Source organism: Oncorhynchus keta, chromosome 7 (genome assembly GCF_023373465.1).
Source record: "Oncorhynchus keta strain PuntledgeMale-10-30-2019 chromosome 7, Oket_V2, whole genome shotgun sequence".
Classification (NCBI taxonomy): Eukaryota; Metazoa; Chordata; class Actinopteri; order Salmoniformes; family Salmonidae; genus Oncorhynchus; species Oncorhynchus keta.
In genome coordinates this window covers 45,101,704-45,121,939 of record NC_068427.1, presented here as the reverse complement: position 1 = coordinate 45,121,939, position 20,236 = coordinate 45,101,704, and the positions used below count along the sequence as shown (strand labels likewise).

At 41.9% G+C, this 20,236-nt stretch overlaps 1 protein-coding gene across 1 annotated transcript in view; it reads right to left on the bottom strand.

Moving 5' to 3' along the window:
• The window catches only part of LOC118386392 (heparan-sulfate 6-O-sulfotransferase 3-B-like), a 137,954-nt gene extending 127,752 nt beyond the window's left edge, over window positions 1-10,202 (bottom strand). Inside the window, exon 1 of the mRNA XM_035774125.2 lies at window positions 8,910-10,202. Coding sequence (XP_035630018.1) covers window positions 8,910-9,448 — 539 coding nt within the window. The 5' untranslated portion in view covers window positions 9,449-10,202. The remainder of the gene's footprint in view (window positions 1-8,909) is intronic.
• Between the last annotated feature and the right edge of the window lie 10,034 nt (window positions 10,203-20,236).

Sequence of the window (20,236 nt, the reverse complement as noted above, 5' to 3'; positions counted from 1 at the left end):
TCTTCAAGTTCCTTGAAAAATATGATTCTGAGTAGGGTTGCACATTTCGCGGAATATTCAGAGGTGGAAACTTTCCGTGGGAATTAAAAGGAATATATGGGAATTAACGGAAATATGTACAAATTAATATTAACACCATTTAAATGTAGATGTTTTTTGCATTGGATATATTTACCATATCATATTGGAGACAGAAACATAAACATGATCTTCTCATAAGTAGACATAATTGAAAATGATTAAAACCTTCCAATAGAATCTTTTTAAAACTATTTAGTTACAAATTTAACTTTAATTAAATGAGTTGACTCTTCACATAGGATGATTTCACTGAACAACAAAAGAAAGGGAAGATTGAATGATCCCCAATGATCCATCGCATCTCCCAAAAACGTTATCAACATACAGTGCCTTGCGAAAGTATTCGGCCCCCTTGAACTTTGCGACCTTTTTCCACATTTCAGGCTTCAAACATAAAGATATAAAACTGTATTTTTTTGTGAAGAATCAACAACAAGTGGGACACAATCATGAAGTGGAACGACATTTATTGGATATTTCAAACTTTTTTAACAAATCAAAAACTGAAAAATTGGGCGTGCAAAATTATTCAGCCCCCTTAAGTTAATACTTTGTAGCGCCACCTTTTGCTGCGATTACAGCTGTAAGTCGCTTGGGGTATGTCTTTATCAGTTTTGCACATCAAGAGACTGAAAGTTTTTCCCATTCCTCCTTGCAAAACAGCTCGAGCTCAGTGAGGTTGGATGGAGAGCATTTGTGAACAGCAGTTTTCAGTTCTTTCCACAGATTCTCGATTGGATTCAGGTCTGGACTTTGACTTGGCCATTCTAACACCTGGATATGTTTATTTTTGAACCATTCCATTGTAGATTTTGCATCATTGTCTTGTTGGAAGACACATCTCCGTCCCAGTCTCAGGTCTTTTGCAGACTCCATCAGGTTTTCTTCCAGAATGGTCCTGTATTTGGCTCCATCCATCTTCCCATCAATTTTAACCATCTTCCCTGTCCCCGCTGAAGAAAAGCAGGCCCAAACCATGATGCTGCCACCACCATGTTTGACAGTGGGGATGGTGTGTTCAGGGTGATGAGCTGTGTTGCTTTTACGCCAAACATAACGTTTTGCATTGTTGCCAAAAAGTTCAATTTTGGTTTCATCTGACCAGAGCACCTTCTTCCACATGTTTGGTGTGTCTCCCAGGTGGCTTGTGGCAAACTTTAAACAACACTTTTTATGGATATCTTTAAGAAGTAGCTTTCTTCTTGCCACTCTTCCATAAAGGCCAGATTTGTGCAATATACGACTGATTGTTGTCCTATGGACAGAGTCTCCCACCTCAGCTGTAGATCTCTGCAGTTCATCCAGAGTGATCATGGGCCTCTTGGCTGCATCTCTGATCAGTCTTCTCCTTGTATGAGCTGAAAGTTTAGAGGGACGGCCAGGTTTTGGTAGATTTGCAGTGGTCTGATACTCCTTCCATTTCAATATTATCACTTGCACAGTGCTCCTTGGGATGTTTAAAGCTTGGGAAATCTTTTTGTATCCAAATCCGGCTTTAAACTTCTTCACAACAGTATCTCGGACCTACCTGGTGTGTTCCTTGTTCTTCATGATGCTCTCTGCGCTTTTAACGGACCTCTGAGACTATCACAGTGCAGGTGCATTTATACAGAGACTTGATTACACACAGGTGGATTGTATTTATCATCATTAGTCATTTAGGTCAACATTGGATCATTCAGAGATCCTCACTGAACTTCTGGAGAGAGTTTGCTGCACTGAAAGTAAAGGGGCTGAATAATTTTGCACGCCCAATTTTTCAGTTTTTGATTTGTTAAAAAAGTTTGAAATATCCAATAAATGTCGTTCCACTTCATGATTGTGTCCCACTTGTTGTTGATTCTTCACAAAAAAATACAGTTTTATATCTTTATGTTTGAAGCCTGAAATGTGGCAAAAGGTCGCAAAGTTCAAGGGGGCCTGTTACGGATACAGTTATCCTGTGTCTGTGTGTATCCTGTGTGTGTGTTTCTTTTTTCTCCTTCTCCCCTCACAGGTGAAAATCATCACTCCCCAATCAATCATCAATCAGAAGACACACCTCCTCCTATTTCCTGACCTATCACAGTTCCTTCCCCATGGTTTAAAAACCCCATCATTTGTTTGTTTTGAGCTCAGCTCAGCTCAGCTCAGCTCAGCTCAGCTCAGCTCAATCTCTCTGTAATGCCATGTCTGTAGGTCTCTGTGTTTCACTCTCGCTTTGTGTCTTAACCTCTCTTTTGTTTAAAGCACTTCATAGCACTTTGTCATCACCTGTGAGTATTATTTTTAGTTATGGTATTTGTTTGTTGCTGGTGGGAAAAGGGGGAAACAAGACAAGTCGCCCATGGGCATACACTACCCGTAGGTGAACTTTGTTAAATACACTAGTTAGAACTGGGCGGACCACCCACTGTATTTTTGGTTAGTTAGTTAGCTGTTGTTAAAGTAGGCTAGTCTAGCTTAGGGGTGTGTTTTTGTATACTTATTGTTTCTTTCCTTGGGTCCAGCTCAGCCCCTTTTCCTGCTCCCCCCCATTACCGTGTGTTTATAAATAAACCTAGAGTTTGACGGTAGATTTCTGTTGTCGTGGTTATTTCGTTCACACTTTTACTTTGTCACAATAATAATTTGCATGAGTTATGTTACGGGTCTCATTACCACCCCCCCTAGACCGTCGGGCCAAAAGGGATTCGTAACAGGGCCGAATACATTCGCAAGGCACTGTATACTCTATATTTGAGATTCTTAAGTAAAGTAGCCACCCTTTGCCTTGATGACAGATTTGCACACGCTTGGCATTCTCTCAACAAGGTTCATGAGGTAGTCACCTAGAATGCAATTCAATTAACAGGTGTGCCTTGTTAAATGTACATTTTTGGAATTTCTTTCCTTCTTAACTTCTTGGTGAAAGGGGGCGGTATATTCACGTCCGGATGAAATGCATGCCCATATTCAACTGCCTGCTACTCATCCCCAGAAGATAAGATATGCATATTATTAGTAGATTTGGATAGAAAACACTCCGAAGTTTCTAAAACTGTTTGAATCATGTCTGTGAGTATAACAGAACTTTCAGATTTTTTTTTATGGTCACTCTCTTTTCAATGTGTTTTCATTGGGAATCCAGATTTCAAAGGGAACATCTTGCAGTTCCTATCGCTTCCACTGGATGTCAAGTCTTTAGAAATTGGTTGAGGTTACTGCTTTGTGTAATGAAGAAGTACAGCCATCTTGAACGAGGGTCACTTGAAGTGTACTGTTAGATAGAGGCGCGTGACCAGAAAGCTTCAGTTTGTTTTCTTCCTGTATTGAACACAGATCATCCCGTCTTCAATTTGATTGATTATTTACGTTAAAAAATACCTAAAGTTGTATTACAAAAGTAGTGTGAAATGTTTTGGCAAAGTTTATTGGTAACTTTTGAGATATTTTGTAGTCATGTTGAGCAAGTTGGAACCAGCTTTTTTTCTGGATCAAACGCGCCAAATAAATGGACATTTTGGATATATATCGACGGATGGACGATGGAGTGCTGCATCAGATGACCTGTCCCCCACAATCACCCAACCGCAACCCCATTGAGATGGTTTGGAATGAGTTGGACCGCAGAGTGAAGGAAAAGCAGCCAACAAGTGCCCAGCATATGTGGGAACTCCTTCAAGACTGTTGGAAAAGCATTCCTCATGAAGCTGGTTGAGAGAATGCCAAGAGTGTGCAAAGCTGTCATCAAGACAAAGTGTGGCTACTTTGAAGAATCTCAAATAGAAAATATATTTCTATTTGTTTAACCCTTTTTTGGTTACTACAGGGTTCCATGTGTTATTTTAATGTTTTATTTAAAGTTTTGATGTCTTCACTATTGATCTACAATCGCGAAAATAGTAAAATAATGAAAAACCATAGAACGAGTAGGTGTTCTAAAACATTCGACTGGTAATGTGTGAGGAAATAGCAAGTATGTTTTATACGGTCTGTTTGAGATGTAAGTTTTTGAGGTAGGGTTTTTTAAGTGTTTTTTTTTTCTCCAATTTATGCTTAGGCCACAAATACGAGTTTAGGATTAGTCAACAACATTATTTGGGTATGAGTTAAAATAATATGAAATTATAAAGTGAGATTTTCACTGAACTGTTTAAGAAAATTAACATCAGGTCTGGAGGACACATTACAATTCATGCCACAGACAGTGAGCAGCGGAGGTACAATTCTTAAAAGGAAGCTATAATGGATTAGATTAGAGATTACATGGTTGACTTGAAGATTATAGAGAGTGTTTGCACAGAAACAGATACCAGACAAAAGGGTAAAACTCACACAACCCACACTATGAACTGGCATGCCTTTCAGACAGTCCTCTTGAATAACCCTCCTGTAATCCACCCCCCGAAAAAAAAAATATATATATAAAATCGAAGAGTTTCTCAATGGTGTATACACTGACCACATCATGTTTGAACACAAATAGCGAAATGAATAGGCTACACTGTAGATGTCGATTTGAAAGGCTTGGCTGAAGACAAGCCAGAAGTGTAAACGGCAGTTTGTGTGTGTTCACTACAGCTCAAGAGGTCGATAGTGGTGGAAATGTTTCTGAGGAAACAGAGCTGCGTTCAGAATCCTCCAGGGAGGCTCTGAACCTTGTGACTGGCCAACATCCCTTATGTTCTACATCAATGTCCATGCTATCTTTTCATAGTGGTGAAGGAGAGAGAATCTTCTTCACACTAAAAACGGATGAACTTCATGTGACTTTTCCCACCCTTCCTAACCTTGTACCCTGTGATGTTTCCAGGCTAGTTCAAGGGAAAGTGACAAGCCGATCAAACAGAAAGCACTTACTTAACACTTCTGGGCATATAGCAAGCATCGCAAATTCCTAGCAGTGGCAACATTTTATGGTTCAGTTAATTGTTATTGCAGAGATGCCCATTTTATTGGTAACACCTTATAGACTTACACATCCCACTCCGCCTGACACAACTCATCACTGTAACCAAACTTTTACGATATTTCAGGTTTCTATCACATCCATCCACTGTCTTCTGCAGCACTATCTCTCTGTGCAGAGAGTGATTGATTGCCACCAGCTGCATTTGAAATCTCCCGGTTAACTGGTCCACCAACGCCATCACACTGCACACTGCCCTATCCCATCTGGACAAGAGGAATCAAATCAAATCAAATGGTATTGGTCAAATACACGGGGGTGGGGGGGGGGGGTCCTTGTTAGCGGGCTGCGAAGGTGGCACTGTATTATCCTCAAATTGGGCAAAGAAGGTGTTTAGTTTGTCTAGAAGCGTGACGTAGGTGTCCATGAACTGGCTGGTTTTCTTTTTATAGTCTGTGATTTTCTGTAGACCCTGCCAAATACGTCTCGTGTCTGAGCTGTTGAATTGCAACTCTTTGTCCCTGTACTGGCATTTAGCTTGTTTGATTGCCTTGCGGAGGGAAAAACTGCACTGAATATATTCAGCCATATTCCCAGACCTCTTTCCATGGTTAAAAGCGATGGTTCGCACTTTCAGTTTTGAGCGAATGCTGCCAGCCATCCATGGTTTCTGGTTAGGGTAGGTTTTAATAGTCACAGCGGATACAACATCTCCAAAGCACTTCTTCATAAACTCACTCACCGAATCAGCGTATAGATCGATGTTGTTCTCTGAGGCTAACCGGAACATATCCCAGTCCGCATGATAGAAAAAATCTTGAAGCGTGGATTCCGATTGGTCAGACTAGTGTTGAATGGTTCTCGTCACTGGTACATCCTGTTTGAGTTTCTGCCTTTAAGATGATAGGAGCAAGATAGCGTTGTGGTCGGATTTGGAGGGCGGGGGAGAGCTTTGTATGCATTGCGGAAGTTAGAGTAGCAGTGATGTGTATTACCACCGCACGTTGTGCAATCAATATGCTGATAGAATTTAGGTAGCCTTGTTCTAAAATTTGCTTTGTTCAAATTCCCAGCTACAATAAATGCAGCCTCAGGATATATGGTTTCCAGTTAATATAGAGTCCAGTGAAGTTCCTTGAGGGCTGTCTTGGTGTCTGCTTAGGGAGAATGTACACAGCTGTGACGATAACTGACAAGAATTCTCTTGGGAGGTAATATGGCCAGCATTTGATTGTAAGGAATTCTAGGTCGGTGAGCAGAAGGACTTGAGTTCCTGTATGTTGTTATGATTACACCATGAGTCATTAATCATGAAGCATACACCCCTCCCTTCCCCTTCCCAGAGAGGTGTTTATCTCTTGTCGGCACGATGCATGGAGAAGAACGGTGGAAGAACCGATTCCGACAACATATCCCGAGGGAGCCATGATTCTGTGAAACAGAGAATGTTTCAATCTCTGATGTCTCTCTGGAAGGCAACCCATGCTTGAATTTAATCTACCTTGTTGTCAAGAGACTGGACATTGGCGAGTAGTATACTCGGGAGCGGTGGGCGATGTGCATGTCTACGGAGCCTGACCAGGAGGCCGCTCCGTCTGCCTCTTCTGCAGCTCTATTGTTTTGGGGCGGCTTCTGGGATTAGAGCCATTGTCCTGGGTGGTGGTTCAAACAGAGGATCCGCTTCGGGAAAGTCGTATTCCTGGTAATAATGTTAGTAAGTTGAAGTCGCTCTTATATCCAATAGTTCTTCCTGGGTGAATGTAATAAGACTTAAGATTTCCTGGGGTAACAATGTAAGCAATAATACATAAAAAATAAAATAAATACTGCATTGTTTCCAAAGGACTTGAAGCGAGGCGACTATCTCTGTCGGCGCCATCTAGAATACCTATATAAGAATGCTATTAATTGACTACAGCTCAGCATTCAACACCATAGTACCCTCCAAGCTCAACATTAAGCTTGAGGCCCTGGGTCTCAACCCCGCCCTGTGCAATTGGGTCCTGGACTTTCTGATGGGCCACCCCCAGGTGGTGAAGGTAGGAAACAACATCTCCACTTCGCTGATCCTCAACACTGGGGCCCACAAGGGTGCAGGCTCAGCCCACTCCTGTACTCCCTGTTCACCCATGACTGTGTGGCCATGCACGCCTCCAACTCAATCATCAAGTTTGCAGATGACACAATAATAGTGGGCTTGATTCCCAAACAATGACAGCCTACAGGGAGGAGGTGAGGGCACTCAGAGTGTGGTGTCAGAAAAACAACTTTCTCACTCAATGTCAACAAAACAAAGGACATGATGGTGAACTTTAGGAAACAACAGAGCACCCCCCTATCCACACCGACGGGACATAGTGGAGAAGGTGGAAAAATGTCACTTCATCTGCGTACACATCATAGACAAACTGAAATGGTCCACCCACACAGACAGTGTGGTGAAGAAGGCGCCACAGCGGCTCTCCAGAGGGTGGTGCGTTCTGCACACCGCATCACCGGGGACAAACTACCTGCCCTCCAGGTCACCTACAGCACCCGATGTCACAGGAAGGCCAAAAAGATCATCAAGGACAACAACCACCCGAGCCACTGCCTCTTCCCCCCACTACTATCCAGGAGGTGAGGTCAGTACAGTTGCATCAAAGCTGAGACCGAGAGACTGAAAAACAGCTTCTATCTCAATGCCATCAGACTGGTAAACAGCCATCACTAACTCAGAGAGGCTGCTGCCTACATAGACATCATTGGCTACTTTAATAAATGGATTACTAGTCACTTTAAATAATGCCACTTTAATCATGTTTACATATCTTACATTACTCATCTCATATGTATATACTGTATATACTGTATCTTATACCATCTATTGCAGTGGTCGCACCGACTTTTCGACCTGAAGATCACTGACATCATGATTTGACCTCGTTGACCATTAGATGCAGGTACCATCAGTCCAGTAAAATAAAAAAGCTAATTATTTCAATTCATGCTCCACAGTGCCTCACAAGTGCTAAACCAACTGATATATTTTGTCATCAAAGCTCGAGTTTTGAAATATAACATGGTCTGATTAACAATATTGTCAGGCCAATCATATAGCCAATATGCTGTGGTAATGTATTAGACCTACCGCCCAAACCTTATTCCTACAAATCTATTTGTGTGAGGTTAATGTAAAAAAAATATATCTGAGCAGTAGATCAGCTTGCTTTTCGACTGCAAAAGTGATCTTGACTCAGAAAAGGTTGGTGACCACAAATCTATCGCATCTTGCCTATGCTGCTCGGCCATCGCTCATCCATATATTTATATGTACATATTCCTATTCCATACCTTTAGATTTGTGTGCATTAGGTAGTTGGGAAGATTAGATTACTTGTTAGATATTGCTGCACTGTCGGACCTAGAATGACATAATTTCGCTACACTCGCATTAACATCGGCTAACCATGTGTATGTGACCAATAAAGTATCATTTGGATTTGATTTGGATCAATCAATCAATCAATCAAATTTTTTTTATATAGCCCTTCGTACATCAGCTGATATCTCAAAGAGCTGTACAGAAACCCAGCCTAAAACCCCAAACAGCAAGCAATGCAGGCAAGCAATGCAGGTGTAGAAGCATTTGGATGTCTCTACCGATGAGACATGTAAAGCATCACCAACAACTCAGTGTTGTTTCAGGTCACTTAAAATGTCTGTTTTGCATTACTACAGCTCATAGTCTCGAAGTTCAACGTTTAACTGTAAGTACGCTATGCTGCAATTGCAGAAGTAGAAGCACTTTTTCATGAAGGCAATGCTACTGAAAGTGTGATTGTCAATGTAAAGGTATTTCTCGAGGATAGTAAAATGTGTATACACACACACACACACACACACACACACACACACACACACACACACACACACAGAGAGAGAAACACAACAGATCACATAGAATGTTATACAGTACCTTTTGTTCTTTTGAGCTTTCTTCTTGTCCATTATGACAGGTACACAGTTGGTGAGCTCTGTCCAGTCGGCATGCAAACCACAGCTCCAGCCCGTAGAGAACCGAGAGAACAGCCAGGACTCGTCTTTGCCTGGTCGGTGGCATGTACATTTCTTCTGCCCTGACTTACAGTCGCATGGCTGCTCCAAACGAATATTCCTAACTAAGTGCCTTCCAAACGTGGTTCCACCAGTCTTTTGAATGTGTAAAAACACTATCACATCGTCTCCTTTGATATTGAAATCCACGTGCCGCTGAAGGTCTCGTTCAGTAAAGTTGAATTTTGACGGCAGTTTCGGTGGGCTGTCATCCTCCAGTTCTGTGTAAAAGTCTTCGTTTGTCCGATATTGGGTAGAAAGTAGACTGGCCCCTCTCAATTTTTCCCCGGTATTAAAGTGGCAAGAATTGCTGCCAGCTGGACAGATATATTGATAGCCTATCATTACAAAAAGAACAGCTAAAATAGGAACTAAGATCAGCTTATTGGATTTCTCATCCATTATAACAATAAGGTGTTTTCATATTAGTGTGAATTATTACACATTATCCTTTCAGTAGTTGCTTCTTGATTCATCATAATGTCTACGGACCTTCAAAGTGCCACATGTTGATGGACAAGACCTATCAAAAAGCGTATTCTGGTCTAAACATGTAGCCTACCGTAATGTTTTAAGGATACGGCATTCATATTCATCAACGCAGATCATTTAAAACAAGGCAGGTTTGCAACAAACCAAAAACATGTCATATTTCGGTTCCATATCCTTTGTTGGTTGTCTGAACTTCACAGACGGTGCTGCACACTAACGTCCCTCGTACTTGAATTGTAAGTGGAAACGAGCCATTCAAAATGTTTCATTCTGATCCGAACAAATGACAATTTACGTCTCACGAAACAATCCCGTCTGTTTAAATTCAGCACCACAAACATGCATGTAGGCTGGAGGTTACTGGAGAAACGTCAGACGTTATCCTTATGAGGCAAGTGACTGCAGCTCCGACTACAATGGGATGGGTCCTGAAACGTCCTCATACATCGCGCGGTTTAGTTTGTTTCAAATATTGCAGGCTACTTGAAGATGCTGTATCCAAGACTCCGTGATCATGTTACGCACTCTTCGTTGTCATATCCTATCTATTGATTTATGTGGACACATATTGTAGGCTACCTTGGCTATAGGCTAGCATAGGAGAAAGGGCTCATAATCTTATCTCGTAGACGTAGAACCGATAGCCTGCATTCAGCTCTTACCGATCAATCAGCACACACAAGTGACTGGAGAACCGAAAGTCGATTTTCGTAAAATAATCTATGAGCAATTGAGAACGGAATGTGAGTTTAGTGCTGGGCAATTAGCAAATAGTAGATTTTATACTAAGATCATTTAACCAAAAGCACGTTGAAAATGTTCTACGAAAGTCAATGGTTAGAATAATAAAATAAAAACGACAGCCAATCGAAGGTGGGAAAATGTATCCAGTCCGATCCAAATACTGTAGGCTACAAACTTCATGCAGCCTGTTTCATGCATTGACATGGTTGCATGATTGCCAATAGCTATTGAAACACAGTTTGCACGATATTAATACATTCATGAAAAAATAAATATAGACATGAAATATATATATATTTTTAGGATCACCATTCGTGGGAATGAACCATAATCACATTCGACTTCAAGCACCATGGACAGATCCCAGATATCGCGTAACAATACAATAGGCTTTTCTAAATTGTCGACGCATACAATCTACTGCAAATTGTTGATGCATGGAGTCTACTATAAATTGTTGATGCATGGAGTCTACTATAAATTGTTGACTCATGGTTCTGACAATCGGTAGTGAGGATGATTCATTCCCACGAAGAACACTTTGTGGAAAAAATAGCCTATAGCCTACAGGACATTGTTGGTGAATCGTGTTATTTGCTGTGTTATAGCCTATGTTTTAGAATCTCTCTATCCAAATAGACTATATGTATATTGCAGTCTACTTATTTTGTTTCAGGAATCACATTATGTGGGCTAACCTTAGGGGACTTAATATTAACCAAATTCAGCCTCGTTCCAAGTCAAAATGATTTTTAAATAGGCCTACTTCACACACAGCAACTGCTTAACCTCATAATGGTTGGCTGTGCTGTTGTACATGTGAAAATCTGATTGGGATTTCAAACCAATATTAAATGAATGTTGTTGATATTAAGGCTTAGAAGTGACAATGGACAGCAAGCTTGTGCTTTACGGTGCGTGGTCACTGGTCCCAACCTTGAGCTCCTGTGGGAAGATGGAACGGGAGGGGTGGCAAGAAGGCCGGCTTTAACACCCACAAAAGGACAAAGTCATCAGGACTGTGCTACACATGGATTGCATTAGCTGCCAGTGTTCAGCAGAAGAACACGGAAAAAGCAGAGGAAGTTAGCTGAGGCCTGACTAACGGATGGTCTGACACTGTGAGGAACACCACTAATGTGTTCTTTTCAGAGATGTACCACAGAGTTCACCAAACCACATTCAGAGAGTCTCTGAGATGTGGAGAAAATGTTAAGAATCAAAGGGTCATGGAAATGAAAAAGGGTCGGTCCACTCACAAAGGAAAAACATGATTTCCTATAGGCCTTGAAGTCCTAGAAGTAAATGTTTTTCTTCCCACTTAATCGGTGTCGGTATTCCAGACACATCAGGGTCATTGGTTCTCATTTTTGGATTAAAACAAACAAAAAATGATGGTAAAGATTATATTTCCGTAGTTTTTTATTTCCACTACAGGAGCCAGTCTCAACATATGCTTTTCCTCTGGATATGGTGTTGAATAGACCATAAAAAGCACTGAATACAAAGCTGTGAATGACACACAAGTAAACAGTGTGTTTGTGCATGTCTATTCTGTATTAAAATATATTCAACAGATGCTAATCGAAGAACGTTAATGGCAACTCTATTACTTTTCAATACAGCAAGGAACAGAGAACAGTGAACAGGATGACATTGATGAAGTCCACGGCTTTCTCGTCGGGAAATTGACGTAAGTCAATGTATATGTAAGTCAATGTATTTGTATAATGAGATTGGAACAATATAATCACCTTCTCCCTTCTTCCATCCCAGAAAATCACACCCAGATTTGGAGGAGCAGCTAGGGGCTCTCCGCAAGCATCTGTTGGAGAGCACCAACGACATGGCCCTTCTCAAAGTGTGGGATCTTCAAAGTGGTACTGGAACAACCATTATTTATGCTACAAGTTTTTCCTGACCACATGACCTGACTAGTTAGAACTAGACGGCAGGGTAGCCTAGTGGTTAGAGCGTTGGACTAGTAACTGGAAGGTTGAAAGTTCAAACCCCCGAGCTGACAAGGCACAAATCTGTCGTTCTGCCCCTGAACAGGCAGTTGACCCACTGTTCCTAGACCGTCATTGAAAATAAGAATTTGTTCTTAACTGACTTGCCTGGTAAAATAAAGACAGTAAAAACTCATTGCCCTACCCATTAGCAAAGGGCTTACCACTGAATCTGTGACTGTGAGGATCGCTGTGTTTTGATTAACAGTTTGATTAATGGGAATGAAACGGGAATGAAACGGAAATCATAGCACTATACTTACTAAAGAGCTTACTAAAGCAATCAATCATATTATTACGTACAATATTATTCTGTACAATAGAGAGATTTAAAGATTGCCAAGCACATGATCAATGGACCGGGCTTGGCCACATGTTGCTCCAACCACCCATGTGTTATGGCTTTGATTGTATGAATGGAAATGAAAAGGGAAAGAAGCTCTCAATAACCCAATAACTCAATCAATTTGACACAGCATGATGTCCTGATAGAAAGGTGTTGATTCTATTTGAACATTTTTGACATTGAGCTAATGATATGTGTACAGACTTTGCAGTACACAGAGTTTCACAGAGTACTTCCGAATCAAACAAATAAATATATGATTTATTGTATATACATGTAAATTTAAAATAATTGTAACTTTTGATGAAAATGAAAAATGTTTCATTGTGTAGATCTAAGCTTCCAGGCAGCTGCTTCCACCATCGTCTGTACCAAAGATTGATTCTCTGTAACATACCTAAGTCAGAGCCAAGGTAAACCTTTACACCGCCTCACACTCTTTCTATTTCAAACCCCTCGCACATTCTACAGGAATAAATATTCCTTTTGAAATGAAAGAAGAAGTACTCCCAGTTTGTAGACCTGAATCCAATCCTAGGATGTAACTTGTTTTAGACAGCGGTTGTGAGCAACAACCCACTAGTGCTGAATCAGCGGTGTGGCTCATGTTCACAGAGTCAGCTGTAGATATACTACCGTCTGAGGGCCCCACAGATTTTAGAGATTAAAAATGGGTTTTATCGCCAAAAGTAGACTACACCTAGACTGCTTCAAATCAAATCAAAAGTATTTATATAGCCCTTCGTACATCAGCTGATATCTCAAAGTGCTGTACAGAAACACAGTCTAAAACCCCAAACAGCAAGCAATGCAGGTGTAGAAGCACAGTGGCTAGGAAAAACTCCGTAGAAAGGCCAAAACCTAGGAAGAAACCTAGAGAGGAACCAGGCTATGCGGGGTGGCCAGTCCTCTTCTGGCTGTGCCGGGTGGAGATTATAAAAGAACATGGCCAAGATGTTAAAATGTTCATAAATGACCAGCATGGTCGAATAATAATAAGGCAGAACAGTTGAAACTGGAGCAGCAGCACGGCCAGGTGGACTGGGGGCAGCAAGGAGTCATCATGTCAGGTAGTCAAGTTGGCGCATACACAATCCATGTCTGCTTCTGTCTAAGCCACATCATTATAAAGTTACTCTGATGTTCAACTAGCAAAAATAAGACTGGAAAGTTACTCGACATTGTGAAGAAATAAGTAACTAAGTTACTAGGTTGTTAACTTCATATTTGATACTAGCTTACTCATTATATAATGTGGACATCCTAAGGAACTTGTCCATTTTGTCCTGGAAACTCCAGGTATGGGGGAGAAAAAGCTGATGGTGACTGTACATGTTTTACTCTTCCCATAGATCCCTGACAGTTTGTCCCTAAACATGTGCACTTATCATCCCCTTTTGCACTAAGAACAGCCTCAATTAAATCGGTGAATGGACTCTACAAGGTGCCGAAAGAGTTTCACAGGGATGCTGGTCCATGATGACTCCAATGCTTCCCACAGTTGTGTCAAGTTGGCTGAATGTCGTTTGGGTGGTGGACCATTCTTGATACACGTTGGGAAACTGCGTGAAAACCCAGCAGCGTTGCAGTTCTTGACGCAAACCGGTGCACCTGGCACCTACTACCATACCCTGTTCAAAAGCACTTAAATATTTTGTCTTGCCCATTCACCCTCTGGAAGGCACGCATACACAATCCATGTCTCAATTGTCTCAAGGCTTAAAAATCCTGTCTCCTCCCCTTCAACTACACTGATTGAGGTGTATTAAACAAATTACATCAATAAGGGATCATAGATTTCACCTGGATTAAACTTGTCTGTTTATTTCATAGAAAGAGCAGGTGTCCTTAATGCTTTGTATTCTCAGTGCATACTAGGTTTTGGATAGTATTCGACTTACATCAGTGAGTTGTTCTCTGTTGCAGCGGCTGACTAACAGCAGTGAGTTGTTCTCTGTTGCAGAGGCTGACTAACACCAGTGAGTTGTTCTCTGTTGCAGAGGCTGACTAACAGCAGTGAGTTGTTCTCTGTTGCAGAGGCTGACTAACACCAGTGAGTTGTTCTCTGTTGCAGAGGCTGACTAACACCAGTGAGTTGTTCTCTGTTGCAGAGGCTGACTAACACCAGTGAGTTGTTCTCTGTTGCAGAGGCTGACTAACACCAGTGAGTTGTTCTCTGTTGCAGCGGCTGACTAACAGCAGTGAGTTGTTCTCTGTTGCAGAGGCTGACTAACAGCAGTGAGTTGTTCTCTGTTGCAGAGGCTGACTAACACCAGTGAGTTGTTCTCTGTTGCAGCGGCTGACTAACAGCAGTGAGTTGTTCTCTGTTGCAGCGGCTGACTAACAGCAGTGAGTTGTTCTCTGTTGCAGAGGCTGACTAACAGCAGTGAGTTGTTCTCTGTTGCAGAGGCTGACTAACAGCAGTGAGTTGTTCTCTATTGCAGCGGCTGACTAACAGCAGTGAGTTGTTCTCTGTTGCAGCGGCTGACTAACAGCAGTGAGTTGTTCTCTGTTGCAGAGGCTGACTAACAGCAGTCAGTTGTTCTCTGTTGCAGAGGCTGACAAGCAGTAGTGAGTTGTTCTCTGTTGCAGAGGCTGACTAACAGCAGTGAGTTGTTCTCTGTTGCAGAGGCTGACAAGCAGTAGTGAGTTGTTCTCTGTTGCAGAGGCTGACTAACAGCAGTGAGTTGTTCTCTGTTGCAGAGGCTGACATAGCTGACTAACACCAGTGAGTTGTTCTCTGTTGCAGCGGCTGACTAACAGCAGTCAGTTGTTCTCTGTTGCAGAGGCTGACAAGCAGTAGTGAGTTGTTCTCTGTTGCAGAGGCTGACTAACAGCAGTGAGTTGTTCTCTGTTGCAGCGGCTGACTAACACCAGTGAGTGAGACCATGGGGATCCACCCAGGAGACGGATTCCTGTACATTAATGGCCTGCACAATGATCTGGACATCAACAACCTCTTCAGATACAATAGGAGATCAGATCTGCTCAGCTTAGCTCTGCAGTCAAGTTCTCCTGCTCTATTCTCTCTCTCGCTGGGTCAACTCAGCCTTAGCCGGGGCTCCCACCGTTGAGGAAGCTACTCTGAAAATCTAGTTTATGACGCTACCAATTACTTCACTCTGGATTAAGTGAAGCTACGCTTAAATACCCTTAAGAAAAATATAGTTTACTGAACTAAAGTAACCAAAAAAGAAAGGAAATGATTTCCTACTGAAAAGTAGTCCAGTAGTTAGCTACCCCACTATAGTTATTAACTACTAAAAACTACCAAGGTTTGAATGTATATATTAGAATTGTATATATTACCAAAGCTACCATATATTTCCATGGATTACCAACGTAATTAACAACATTACAGAAGATTCTGATAATTTTGGTAAATTACCAGTAGCTTTGCAACCCTAATTGCACATGTCCAAGTCTGCCCAAAATCTCAATTATGAGGCTGAGTAGCCAGCCAAGGAAAGCTATAATATAGATGGGTTAACTGACAACGTCCCAAGAACGATGCACATGCTTAAATGGGGCACAAGTCCATTACTTGTTTTTCAGTCTCTCGGGCCCCAGCTTTGAAGCACCTGTGCTGTCTCTACTTTCTATATGATAGCGGGGTGAACATGCCCTGGCTCCGGTGGCTTTAAGGGCAAAGCCACAATTCACCAAGCTACTGAGGTTAAAGAGGAGCTGTTGCGCATTCTTCACCGCACTGTCTGTGTGGATAGATCATTTCAGGTTGTCAGTGATGTGCATGCTGTGGAACTTTTCACCCACTCCACTGTGGCCCCATCGATGTGGATGGGGGCGTGGTCCCTCTGCTGTCTCCTGAAGTCCACCATCAGCTCCTTCATTTTGTTGACGTTGAGGGAGAGGTTATTTTCTTGAGGGCCCTGCACTCTGCCAGGGCCCTCACCGCCTCCCTGTAGGCTGTCTCATCGCTGTTGATAATCAGGCTTACCTCATGGATATAACCCATATTAGCATGGACATGGCCACTGAGGACTTCCCCCATTTTAAAGTTGTCAACTGAGTGGGGATTCCTATGAGTTGGGAGCAATCTGCCAATGAAGAAAAATTAAACTGACTACATTAAGAGATAGCCTCAATGGCACTGCCCACGCTGTTACAGATACTATAATGACACAGATACAAAGATGAGTTCTCTATTGATCTTCTTGGCTTGTTGTTCACACACGTATCTGCCCTCTCATTGACCATAATGGTCCCACCTGGTCTCGCCTCCTCTCGCCTGTCTTCCATCTTTGAGGACATGTATTCCCATTGTGAGAGTGGTCACTTGACTATCTTGTCAATATAATAGACAATATTTGGGTGCGGACATGTTTGTTTTTTTGTTGTCATGAATAGTGCTTGTGAGGCAGCACTGGTGCGCAGATATATATTTTTTACCATGAATCTTACTTGTGAGGCAATACTGGTGCCAAAAGCAGTGCCCCTAGTGGCGAAAGTACGAATTGAAGCCATTGAAAAGTATGTACATGGTCATAGAGGACAAAGATTCTGATAAAGGAAAATATACTTTTTCACAAAATAGAGGCATACAAAGACAAAACAAATGTGGTACGGTGTGGAAATTAAAACAAATGAGTGAATAAATGCAGAAAAAGTTTGTTTGAACAATAAAACAATCAGACGAGAGAAAAGCGTCAGGTAGTCAAGTGGTTTGAGCATTAGGCCAGTAACCAGAAAGGTTGCAGGATCGAATCCCTGAGCTGACAAGGTAAAAAGATCTGTCGTTCTGCCCCTGAACAAGGCAGTTAACCCACTGTTCCCCGGTAGGCTGTCATTGTAACTAAGAAGTTGTTCTTAACTGACTTTCCTAGTTAAATAAAGGCTCAATTAAAAAAATTAAAACAATTAACGGCAACTCTGGAGCAATTAGGGTTAAGTGCCTTGCTCAAGGGCACATCAACAGACTTTTCAACTTGTTGGCTCGGGGATTCAAACGTGTGACCTTTCAGTTACTGGCCCAACACCAACTGCTATGCTACCTGCCAGGGCTGCCTAACCCTCTTCCTGGAGATCTACCGTCCTGTGGTTTTCAGTCCAACCCTAATTTAACACACCTGATTCTACTTATTAGCTGCTCAGCCAGACCTGAAACTAGCTGAATCAGATATGCTAAATTAGGGTTGGACTGAAAACCCTCAGGGCAGTAGATCTCCAGGAAGAGGGTTAGGCAGCCCTGGCAGGTAGCATAAGCGCAAGGCTATCTGCCACCCCATTGCTCTAACTGTTAGGCTACCTGCTACCTGCCACCCGAACATTCTAACTGTTACTGTAACTGTTAGGCTACCTGCCACCCGAACATTCTAACTGTTAGTGTAACTGTTAGGATACCTGCCACCCGAACATTCTAACTGTTACTGTAACTGTTAGGCTACCTGCCACCCGAACATTCTAACTGTTACTGTAACTGTTAGGATACCTGCCACCCGAACATTCTAACTGTTACTGTAACTGTTAGGCTACCTGCCACCCGAACATTCTAACTGTTACTGTAACTGTTAGGCTATCTGCCACCCGGACATTCTAACTGTTACTGTAACTGTTAGAATGTTCGGTGGCAGGTATCCTAACTGTTACTGTAACTGTTAGGCTACCTGCCACCAGAACATTATCACTGTTACTGTAACTGTTAGGCTACCTGCCACCCGAACATTCTAACTGTTACTGTAACTGTTAGGATACCTGCCACCCGAACATTCTAACTGTTACTGTAACTGTTAGGCTACCTGCCACCCTAACATTCTAACTTTTACTGTAACTGTTAGGCTACTTGCCACCTGGACATTCTAACTGTTACTGTAACTGTTAGGCTACCTGCCACCCCATTGCGCTAAGCGCTAGGCTACCTGCCACCCCATTTCTGGCTGATGTGAGTGTTGCTTTTTTTTGTATTTAGTACTGCATTCTAATTAAATGCAGCTATTCTACCAATGCTTTCACTGTACCGATTACTCTGAAGTCAGCCTAAGGACACTTTTACTCAGTTTAAGACAAAACGAATGAAACATTCTCACAACCTAAACCTGCTTTCCTCTTGCTTTGTCTTTCTCAGAGGATTAACTATGTGCCGCAGCTGGCCCACAAGTATTCAGGGGTACGTTCCCTGGAGTCATCCACCAGATCTGGTGAGTCCCTGGAGGAGAGCAGAGCAGAGCAGAGGAGAGGACAGCTGGGAGGGCTTGTGACACAAAGCCACTATAACAGTTGGTTCTGGTTTTTAGAGGACGTCGTGTATAATGCATAGCGGCCAGGTCAGGTGAATTTGCACTTGTGGATACTACAATAGGATTGCTACATGTCAAAGCACACTGATTATATACGTTTTTTTGTTCTAGCAGAGTAGTCAATAGGACTTCCTTTTTGTTGTGTTCAGGTGCTGTTTCTGGACCCAGTTCGGGAAGGGAGTATTGAGCTGGTGAAAATGTCAGCGCTCTTCTGCAAACACAATATTCCTCTCAGCTACTTTATAGGCTGCAGAGAACTACACGTTTATCTTCACACCTGTCAACTCCACCTGAAGGTGAATCGTACGTTTTCTACAAACTGAAACAATGTATTTATCTGCTTATTTATGAATCGGATATGTGCTTGTCATCAGTAGTGAAAGTCAATGGCATTACGGATGATGGAGTTGCATTTTTCCGGAATCTGAATTACATTGCTGACAAGTGTGATTCACAGGCTGTCATGTCTATGGTCTCTGTGAGTATCTTATGCATTTACATCTCTGACATTTCCAGCGAGCACTTTCTTGTGGAATTATTTAAGCACAATCTTTTGCAACTTCATGCAACCTTTGATGTTTATCACTTGTATAATGGTAGCCTTAGTCCCGTTGGGCAGCTGTCTCAGCCAATATTGGACTAGACGAGTGAGGGTTTGCCTGAGGCATCAGCCTCTCTGGGCAGGGCTGGAAGTTAACCACAGTGCCTGTGATGTAAAGGAGATTGATGGTCAAGTCTCACTGAACCTTTTTGTGCACATGCAGATGTAGAGTACAACAAAGTGCAGACCGGCGAGATATCTGTCGATACGGTGTCTGCATGTCGCAGGAAGAAATTCCCAAAAGCCATTGTTGCAAGGATTCTTGGGGAGGATTCTGATGACAAAATAAAGATATGTAGAGTATGTTTCACTGGTGCATACAGTGTCTTGCAAAAGTATTAATCCCCCTTGGTGCTTTTCCTATTTTGTTGCATTACAAGCTGTAATTTAAATAGATTTGTATTTTGATTTCATGTAATGGACATACACAAAATAGTCCAAATTGGGGAAGTGAAATGAAAAAAATTACTTGTAAAAAAAAAAAAAAAATCTAATTCAAAACTGAAAAAGTGGTGATTGCATGTATTCACCCCCTTTACTATGAAGCCCCTAAATAAGAACAATTACCTTCAGAAGTCACATAATTAGTTAAATAAAGTCCACCTGTGCGCATATATATATATACATTTACATTTAAGTCATTTAGCAGACGCTCTTATCCAGAGCGACTTACAAATTGGTGCATTCACCTTATGACATCCAGTGGAACAGCCACTTTACAATAGTGCATCTAAATCTTTTAGG